The 10,000-nt window shown below is 55.5% G+C and overlaps 1 protein-coding gene across 1 annotated transcript in view; it reads left to right on the top strand.

The window, feature by feature from the left end:
• Nucleotides 1-10,000, top strand: part of LOC106814812 — a 23,180-nt gene that overhangs the window by 8,923 nt on the left and 4,257 nt on the right. The window contains exons 7-14 of the mRNA XM_014819164.1: nt 1-108; nt 2,022-2,151; nt 2,676-2,713; nt 3,748-3,837; nt 6,947-7,118; nt 7,487-7,708; nt 8,188-8,319; nt 9,766-9,905. The exon at nt 1-108 is cut by the window's left edge and continues 22 nt beyond it. Coding sequence (XP_014674650.1) covers nt 1-108; nt 2,022-2,151; nt 2,676-2,713; nt 3,748-3,837; nt 6,947-7,118; nt 7,487-7,708; nt 8,188-8,319; nt 9,766-9,905 — 1,032 coding nt within the window. The remainder of the gene's footprint in view (nt 109-2,021; nt 2,152-2,675; nt 2,714-3,747; nt 3,838-6,946; nt 7,119-7,486; nt 7,709-8,187; nt 8,320-9,765; nt 9,906-10,000) is intronic.

Genomic DNA, 10,000 nt, shown 5'->3' with positions numbered 1-10,000 from the left:
GCAAGCCGGCGAGGCAAGGACAGGGACGAGTACAACTGGGATGACGTGCAACAACAAGTCGCGGACACTGCATGGACAAGCGCATGCTTACACAATCATTCCCGCACCGCGTGAGTATCTAGTCGGGGGGGAGGGCAGGAGGGTTGGAGGTGGGGTAGGGTGGCGCAACAACCAAGTCGCGACACTGCATGGACAAGTCATGCTCAACACAGATCATTCCGGCACCGCGTGAGTCTGTCACGCGGCTTGGGGGTGCGGGCAGGGGGAGGGCAACAACAGTAGGTGCTTTAGGGGGGGTTGGCCAGGCGTAGCAAGGCAGGGAGGGCCGTGGTGGGGGCAATGGGGGTAGAGCAGGCCAGCCAGTGTATATCTAGCTCGCGTTGAGATGAGGTGCGGACGAGAGTGAAGTGATGTTGGCGTGGTGCTGTAGTGGAATTTAGGATGAGATTTTCGCTGCCCAGGGTTTAAGAATGGAATGCATAATGTAGCTGAGGGGGAGGCAGGCTGTGCAGTGGAAACACATATGCAGCAGTGCCGTGGGGGGCGGGAGGTGCGGCGAGGCAGGGGGCCTGTTGGGCAGGGAGATGAGATTGTGTGGTTGGGTAAGGCAACACGTGATGCTAAGCAGCGGGGGAAGTATGCAGGCCAGGTGGTCGCAGGCGAGGATGAGATTGTCTGCAGCCGGGTGCGGGGGTTAAGTGCAGCACGTGAGATAGCCAGTGGGGGAAGGTACGGCAGGCCAGGTGGCAGTGCAGCAGGGGCCAGGTGGCACCAGGGAGGGATTGAGATTGTGTCGGGGTGGGTTCAAGTGGCAAACATTAATGCAGCCAAGTGGTGGGGGCGGAGGTGCGGTTGGGACCAGCGGTGGCAGGCGTGGGGGAGGATGAGATTGTGTGGTGCGGGGTTAAGTGCAACACGTGATGTAGCAGTGGGGGAAGGTGGGGCGGGGCCAGGGTGGCAGGGGAGCGGGGCCAGGGGTGGCAGTGCAGCGGGGCCAGGGGTGGCAGGGCAGCGGGGCCAGGGGTGGCAGGGGAGGATGCGTGATTGAAAGGTGGACATGTACGAGAGTCTTCATCGGTGACGATGAAACGATGTCAGCTGCTGACCCAGATTTCTCTCTCTCTCTGAGCCGCGGAAGCGCTTCTAATGGAATAGGAAGTGCAAGAAGATTAACTGCTCTCGAAATAGCTGCTGCTAGCTCCGGGGAACAATTCAATTAGAAGGGGTCTCAGGCTACACTGTCATCGGTCTCTCTCTCTATCTCTCTATCTCTTGTTCACGCTCGCTCTGTTTTCTCTCCCTCTCTCTTTGTCTCTCTGTCTCTCTCTCTCTCTGTCTCTCTCTTCTCTCTCTCTCCGTATGTATCTATTTCTGGCTCTCTCTCTCTCGCGCGCGCGCGCTCTCTCTCTCCTTCCTCTCTCTCTGGCTCATGCTCTCTCTCTCTGCCTCTTCTTTCTTCTACTCCCCCACTCCCTCTCTCCTCTCTCTCTCTCTGCCTTTCTTTCTCTACTCCCCCACTCCCCTCTCTCTCTCTCTCTTTCTTTCTCTACTTCCCAACTCCCTCTTTTTTCTCTCTCTATCTCTCTCTCTCTCTCTCTCTCCTCTGCTGGATCTGCTCTCTCCACTCTCTCTCTCTCTCTCTCTCTCTTAGTCTGTCTCCCCTTCTCCCCTGACTCTCTACCTCTTTCTCCATACCTCTTTCTTCATAGATAATGGTTCTAAATGACTTGTGGATGTAGTAGTAGTAGTAGTAGAGCAATTGCCCGGCATTTACAGGAAATTGTTGACAATAATAGGCGAAAGAGAGTAGAGAAACATAGGAGACTTTATTGTAGTAAATAGATTTCGATGTTTATTTAAGCATTATTACTTTATTGAAACGCTCCAAGTGCATGTGCTCTCCCCCTTGTCCCCTGGCTCTGTTTTTTCCTCTATCCATAAGATTAATGGTTTTTAAGTGACTTGTGAATGCAGCAACACTCACTCACACTCTCTCTCTCTCTCTCTTCGCATACATTACAGTACTGAAGGACTTGCAGAAGTTGATACAGGAGGCGCGCGCCAAGTGGAAGATCCCCGAGATTCGCTCACGTTCGGGCAAGAACAACGGGAACATCAGCGAAGTGCGGACGAGCCAATGGCCTGCGTCAGGTGAGCGGTGCGGCGAGAGCGGTGGTGCCATCTGTTGGTTGCTGTGGTAAACATCACATTAAAGTGTGGCTTCATTCTAATGATCGTCTGTGATTGTCTTGCTGTCTTTCTTCCCCTCGCTGTATCGCTCTCTCACTCTTTCTCTCTATCTCTCTCTCTCTCTCTCTCTCTCTCTCTTCTCTCTCTCTCTTTCTCTCTCTCTCTCTCTCTCTTCTATCTTTCTCTCTCTCTATCTATATCTTGTCTCTCTCTCTCTCTTTCTCTCTCTCTCCTCTCTCATCACCCTCTCTCTTTCTCTCACTCTCTATCTCGTTTCTTCTTCTCTCTCTCTCTCTCTCTCTCTCTCTCTCTCTCACTCATTCTATCATATCTCTCTCTTCTCTCTCTACTCTCTTGCGATTCTCTCTCGCTACTCTCTCACCTCCTCTCGCCCTATCTCTCTCTCTCTCCTCCCTCTCTCCCTCCCTTCCCCCTTCTCCCGCACACACCCGACTTAACCTCTTCTCCCTCGTTTCTCCCCGCAGGAATTCTAGCGAAGATCCAGCAGATCCGTGTTGTAATGGCGACAGCATCATAGGGAGAGAAGCTGATGCACGACTCACCGATCAGCTCGTCCAAGAGACGGCACGAGCAGCGACGACGTCGGCGGCCTACAGTTTTTTTTTTTTGGGTGCCGCGCCGTGGCCATCGCCCCTCGCTGGCTTGTTTGAGTACGTATCTCTCTCTCTCTCTTCTCTGTCTCTCTCTGCCTCTCTCGCCCTCTCTCTCTCTTCTCTCTCTCTGTCTTCTGTCTCTCTGTCCTCTCTCTCTCTGTCTTCTCCTGATCTCTGTCTGTCTCTGTCTCTCTCTTCTCTTCTCTCTCTCTCTTTCTTCTCTCTCTCTCATCTCTCTGCTCTCTCTCTCTCTCTCTCTCTCTCTCTTTCTCTCTCTCTCTTCGCTCTTCGACCTCTCTCTCTCTACATCCCAACAGCTAGATTGTTTCTCTCTCAAGGTGGCCTTGAACTCCTCCTCATCCTCTACGAGGTTAAACAACTAGGTTAGCGGGCATCAATAAGAATCCGACCCGGAGTGTAATGCGCGACCCGCCTGCCGATACCCGTCGCACGCGGAGGCAACGCGACGTTTTGCCGACGGAACGACGACCGCAAGACCGACGACGACGAACAAAGGCTGCTCGAACTATCAGGAACCTGCTGACGCAAGTCCCCAGTGGGCGAACGACACACGCGAATGATCCCCACCGACGCGAGTTCACGAACACGGGAGGATTCGTCGCCGCCGGCCGCGCCGCCGCCGCGCGCATGAGACACGGCGCGGGCGAATACCTTTATTTACCGGGCGCGGCCGGACAGAGCTGCGTCGAGCGATCGACAGACGGTCAATTCGGTGCTGTCGTTCGGAGCAGATCGATGTCGACAGAGCGACGCGCTGGCGGCGGCGGGCTGGCGGCGGCGCCGCCGTGGGCGCGCGCACGCATCTACGGCCGGCGGGCGGCGCGGCCGACGGTTCGTTCCCGCGTGCCGCCGGCCGACGCTGGAGCGCACAGCTCATCGGAGACGCGCGGATCGCGTACGCCTGGGGCGTGCCGCACCTCAGTGGCCTGTTGGACGGAGCGTCTGCTGCGGCTGGACGACGGCCGACGAACCGCGACGTGCGCTGTTCCAGGGACAAGTGGAGCGCGGGCAGGTGAGAGGCGGAGGAGGGGAGGAGAGTGAGAGTGAGGAGAGAGAGAGAGAAGAGAAAAATGAAGAGAGCAAGTGAGAGAGAGAGATGAGGAGAGAAAAGAGAGGGAGTGAGAGAGAGAGAGATGAGAGCGAGAGGGAGAGAGGAGAGGAGAGAGGAGAGTGAGTGAGAGTTGAGCGAGTCGGAGAGCCGACGAGCAGAGAAAGCAGGAGACGAGCAGATGAGCGAAGAGCCGGAGAGCGAGAACCGAGAGCCGAGACGCGAGAAGAAGAGAGAAGAGGAGAGAGCGCATCATAAATAATTATAATCGTAATATAAATATATTAAAATAGTATAGGCGTCGCGATGTTGTTACATTTGCACCCATGAAAATGCGTCACTTGCAGTATTCACTTAAACAAGCAAGACTAGGCCTAGACGTAGATCAGCAGTTTAACTATACACCCACGCACCCGCACGCTTACCCGCCCCCACGCTTCCCGCCCCACCCTACGCCCACCCCAGCCCTTAACCGCCACCCCACGCCACCCCACGGTTCTCTCAATCACTGGACGTACCCTGGCCTGTCTTGTCTCCGCCAGCCCTGCATTCGTCTCCGGCGGTTTCCACCGGCAGACTGACCTCTGACCTGTGGAAGCCGGAAGCGTTCGCGGCGGAAGTTCGGCCGTCGATCGGGAAACGAATCCTCGTCAAACTGTGAGACGGGCGCGCTGACTTCCCAACCAGCCGATGAAGGTCTCTCTGGGACGGCTTCGAGCAGAGTGTATCGATCGTGAGTAGTCGCGAATCGCCAGTCTAGACGGATGGACGTTGCGACCTCTCGAGGTGACCTAGGAGTGACTCAAAAGTGATCAGTAGAAGTGATTTAGGAGTTACCTATGTGTGCTCTAATGTGGGCAGACTAAGAGGAGGACCGTATGTTAGGCGACGACCATTTGGGTGACTTGTAAGTGGTCTAGGCGAGCTTGCCATAGGAGGTATGTTGGCACGACCTTGGGAGTGACCTAAGACATTGTGCATAGCCGCGTGCTTAGACCTCGCATTTAATTGGATAAATAATAAGGGTCTTTATTAGTCTCAAGGGTCACTTGTGGAGGAGATAGCTACTTATCGGTGAACAGGTCTGTTTACAATTGTATACGGTATAATGCATTGCCACGCCGTCACAAGCGTTACGCAGTCCGTGCGCGGTTGCCGGATCACCATGGAACCCGCCTTCGCCGCATTCTCTGTCCTACGTCTAACGCCTAGCCCGTGTCTCCTTCCCTCTCGCCAAGAGGTGCTGCGACCTCTTGTGTGCAACGCGCCCGCCGGGATCGACGCTCGTCAAGCTGAAGAGACCTTAATGTGCCGCCGTAGCGGACGCACGTGTTCACCACTGATTTAGCCGCGCGCCTTCGACGAGCTGATGAGCGGCCTGTGGCCCGTGCGGACAGTACACGCGCCGCGACGGGCGGCGCTCGCTTAAACTCGCACGCGCCTCCCCGACTTCTTCGTGCGTCCGACCTCGGACCCAAGATGCTACAAACGCCTACGTAAGCGTGGGCATGGACTGGAGGAGAGAGGGGAGGAGGACGGAAGGAGGCAGCAGGAAGAAAGGAAGGAAGGGACAGCTGATTTATTGGAGCAACCGGTTTAATTCGCCTCACAGCAAAATATAATTAGCATACTATAAGGCACATCTGTACGCGTGATTGCGGACGGCCATATATGGTACAGCAGTGTGGCGGACGGCGGCCATATATGAGACAGGTCGTTGTGGACGCAATATTGTAACAGCGTGTATGTGGAACGGCCATATATGCTACAGCCGTAGGTTACAGTGGACGGCCGTGATTTGTAAACAGGCGTGTCTGTGGCGGCCACAGTTATTGCCTAACATGCGTGTTCGTGGACGGCCATATTGTCAACAGGACGTGTTCCGTGGGGAGGCCATATTGTAAAGCGATATTGTGCACGGCCATATTTGTAACAGCGTGTTCCTGTGGAGGCATAATTTTACAGCGTTAGTTGTGGGGCAGGCCCTATATTGTAAAAGGTAATGTGACGACGGCATTTGTCACAGGTGTTGTGGACGGCATCATATTGCTACAGCGTGTGTCGGGACGGCACATATTCATGCTAACAGCGCTCACGCTGAATGTTGCCCGTCGTATCGTTGTGCGTCGTTGTCTCGTGTTGCCCGTCATAACGTTGCACGTTGTTGCCTCGTGTTGCCCGTCGTAACGTTGCCCGTTGTTGCCGCGTGTTGCTCGTCGTAACGTTGCGCGTTGTTGCCGCGTGTTGCCCGTCGTAAAGTTGCACGTTGTTGCCTCGTGTTGCCCGTCGTAACGTTGTGCGTCGTTGTCTCGTGTTGCACGTTGTTGCCGCGTGTTGCCCGTCGTAACGTTGCACGCTGTTGCCGCATGTTGCCCGTCGTAACGTTGTGCGTTGTTGTCGCGTGTTGCCCGTCGTAACGTTGCACGCTGTTTCCTCGTGTTGCCCGTCGTGACGTTGCACGTTGTTGCCTCGTGTTGCAGGCGCGCTCGCCGGCTCCTCGACGCTGCCCAGCGTTGGCACCACCAACCTCCACCTGGACATCAGCGACGCTGTCAATGTCCTCGTCTACGTCGGCGTGCCCGAGGACGACCCCAACCACGACCACCGCGCAGGTAAGCTAGCGCTCCCTAGTGACACGCCGCTGTTTCTATAACCATGACCATCGCGCCGTCCCCTATATACCCATGGTCATTGCGCTGGTAAGCTAGCGGGACAGCAGGGGGCGCTTATACCATGCTCGTGTGTCTAAGGACAGCATTTAGACACATGAGCATGGTATAAGCGCCCCCTGCTGTCCTTAGACACATGAGCATGGTATAAGCGCCCCCTGCTGTCCTTAGACACACGAGCATGGTATAAGCGCCCCTGGTGTCCTTAGATACATGAGCATGGTATAAGCGCCCCTGCTGTCCTTAGACACATGAGCATGGTATAAGCGCCCCTGCTGTCCTTAGACACACGAGCATGGNACCCCTACGCCCACCCCCATCCCCACGCCCACCCCTACGCCCACCCCCACGCCCACCCCCACGTTCTCTCATCACTGACGTCCCTGCCTGTCTTGTCTCCGCAGCCCTGCATCGTCTCCGGCGTTCACCGGCAGCTGACCTCTGACCTGTGGAAGCCCGAAGCGTTCGCGCGGGAGTTCGGCGACGAGCGAAACGACCTCGTCAACTGTGAGACGGGCGCCGTGCTTCCCAACCAGCCGATGAAGGTCTTCTGGGACGGCTTCGAGAGAGTGTCGAGTGAGTAGTCGATCGCCTGTCTAGACGTGGCGCGACCTTTCGAGGTGACCTAGAAGTGACTTAGGAGTTACCTATATGTGGTCTAAGTGGGCTAGCCTAGAGAGGACGTATGTAGGCACGACCTTGAAGTGACCTAGACATTGGCTAGTTGTGGCTTAGACCTGATTTAAGGATAAATAATTAAGGATAATAAAAAAGGCCTTTATTCGTCTCAGGGTCACGTGCGAGGAGTAGCGCGTTATCGTGACAGGTCTGTTTACAATTGTATACGGTATAATGCATGCAACGACAGTGAGAGATCACCATGGAACCCCGCCTCGCCGCATCTCTGTCCTCTCTAACGCGCCCGTGTCTCCCTCTCCCCGCAGAGCGTCTGCGAGTGGACGGTGGCGCTCCGACGCTCGTCAAGCTGAAGGACTGGCCGCCGGCGGACGACTTCAACCACCTGATGCCGCCGCGCTTCGACGAACTGATGGCAGCCGTGCCCGTGCCGGAGTACACGCGCCGCGACGGCCCGCTCAACCTCGCCACGCGCCTCCCCGACTTCTTCGTGCGTCCCGACCTCGGACCCAAGATGTACAACGCTTACGGTAGGTGGGAGGGACTGGAGGAGGAGGGGGATGGAGGAGTAGGGAAGGGAGGAAAGAAGGAGGGAAGGAATGAAGGAGAAGAGGAGGGGCAGGGAGGACGAGGGGGAGGGAAGAAAGGAAGGAAGGGACAGTTGATATAATTGAGCAACCGTTTAAATTCCTCGCAGCAATATAATAGCGCCCAGATGTTAAATGTTAGCAACGGGCGGCCATATTGTAACAGCGTGTTGTGGACGGCCATATTTAAACAGCGCTCACGCTGAATGTTGCCCGTCGTATCGTTGTGCGTCGTTGTCTCGTGTTGCCCGTCGTAACGTTGCACGTTGTTGTCTCGTGTTGCCCGTCGTAACGTTGCGCGTTGTTGCCGCGTGTTGCTCGTAACGTTGTGGGTTGTTGCCGCGTGTTGCCCGTCGTAACGTTGCACGCTGTTGCCTCGTGTTGACCGTCGTAACGTTGCACGTTGTTGCCTCGTGTTGCAGGCGCGCTCGCCGGCTCCTCGACGCTGCCCAGCGTTGGCACCACCAACCTCCACCTGGACATCAGCGACGCCGTCAACGTCCTTGTCTACGTCGGCGTCCCCGAGGATGACCCCAACCACGACCACCGCGCAGGTAAGCTAGCGCCCCCTAGTGGCACTCTGCTGTCTCTATAACCATGACCACCGCGCAGGTAAGCTAGCGCCCCCTAGTGGCACGCTGCTGTCTCTATAACCACGACCACCGCGCAGGTAAGCTAGCGCCCCCTAGTGGCACTCTGCCTGTCTCTATAACCACGACCACCGCGCAGGTAAGCTAGCGCCCCCTAGTGGCACGCCGCTGTCTCTATAACCACGACCATCGCGCCGTCCCCTATATACCCATGGCCGTTGCGCAGGTAAGCTAGCGCCCCCTAGTGGCACTGTGCTGTGCCTATAATCATGACCATTGCGCGGGTAAGCAAGCGCCCCCTGCTATCACCCTGCTGTCCTTAGACACACGAGCATGGTATAAGCGCCCCCTGCTGTCACCCGGCTGTCCTTAGACACACGAGCATGGTGTAACCCCCCCCCCCTGCTGTCAGCCTGCTGTCCTTAGACACACGAGCATGGTATAAGCGCCCCCTGCTGTCACCCTGCTGTCCTTAGACACACGAGCATGGTATAAGCGCCCCTAGGTATCTTCCGGTGCTTTTAGAATCGGAGAACGAAGAACGAAGAACGAAGATATGGCTACGATCCGTAGTGATGTCCCTTATACATTCACCGCGTACTAGAAAGATGTCCACTCCGCAAGGCAACGCTGCGGGCACCCACATTGTTGACGTCGTTCAACGATGATTATAATTAATTAATTAATTAATTAGGCTGTCTAGCCGAGCGACGGCACTTTTAATTCTGCCACGGGCGCGCGCGAGCACAATGATGAAAAAACTCTAACCTCGCGACGATGATAATTACTGCTAATTACTACACACTACATAATTAATGCAAATTAGCCCGATAGTTGTTCTCGTTCGAATTTCGTTTCCGTTCGGAAAAGAAGAATTTGTAGCGATGAAAGAGCAGGTAAACGACGCGGTTAATAATGCACGACGCGATGGCGTCTGCACGCACGGAGAAACAACATGGCCGCCGCAGCGATCCCCAGTTCACCGAACGCGTTCATTGTTCCTCTTGATGAGAAAATATAATGAATATGAATATAAAAATAATGCATACTAATAATATAAATAATAATGAATAATAACATGGCCAAACCGCGTTCTGCCGCGGAGAATCTTGTAGATCGCTAAGATTTCGGCATTCAAGGCTAGTACCCTATCCACCCATCTGATTTGGCATCTCATAACCTAACGTCTTGTGAAGTCTAGTGTGTCTAGGAAGCTGCTGGTTATAGCTGGGTAATGAGGGTCGTGGAGGGCATTGCTGGAACGTAGCCATGGGGTACGTAAGGTGGGGCATCGCTGCAACATGATGGTAGGGATTCTATGAAGGGGCATCTCTGGGAACGTACGTATACGAACGTATCTACGAATCAATCTAGGGAAGCTGAATCCACACTGCTACGTACGTTTTACAGAGGTGCTGAAAGCGATCGAGGATTCGGACGTTGACATGGCGACGCGCGCGCGCGTGAAGGAGAGCAAGGAGACGCCGGGCGCGCTGTGGCACATCTACCGCGCCTGCGACGCCGACAAGATACGAGATCTCCTCAACAAGGTGAGGGGGAGGAGAGGGAGGAGGGCGGGAGGAGGAGGGGGAAGGAGGGGGAGGTAAAGAGGGACAGACAGAGCGAGGAAGAAAGGGGAGTGTGG

The sequence above is a fragment of the Priapulus caudatus genome, unplaced genomic scaffold (assembly GCF_000485595.1).
Source record: "Priapulus caudatus unplaced genomic scaffold, Priapulus_caudatus-5.0.1 Scaffold983, whole genome shotgun sequence".
NCBI classification, from domain to species: Eukaryota; Metazoa; Priapulida; class Priapulimorpha; order Priapulimorphida; family Priapulidae; genus Priapulus; species Priapulus caudatus.
Note: the sequence above shows the minus strand (reverse complement) of the source record. Positions and strands in the feature narration are given on the sequence as shown.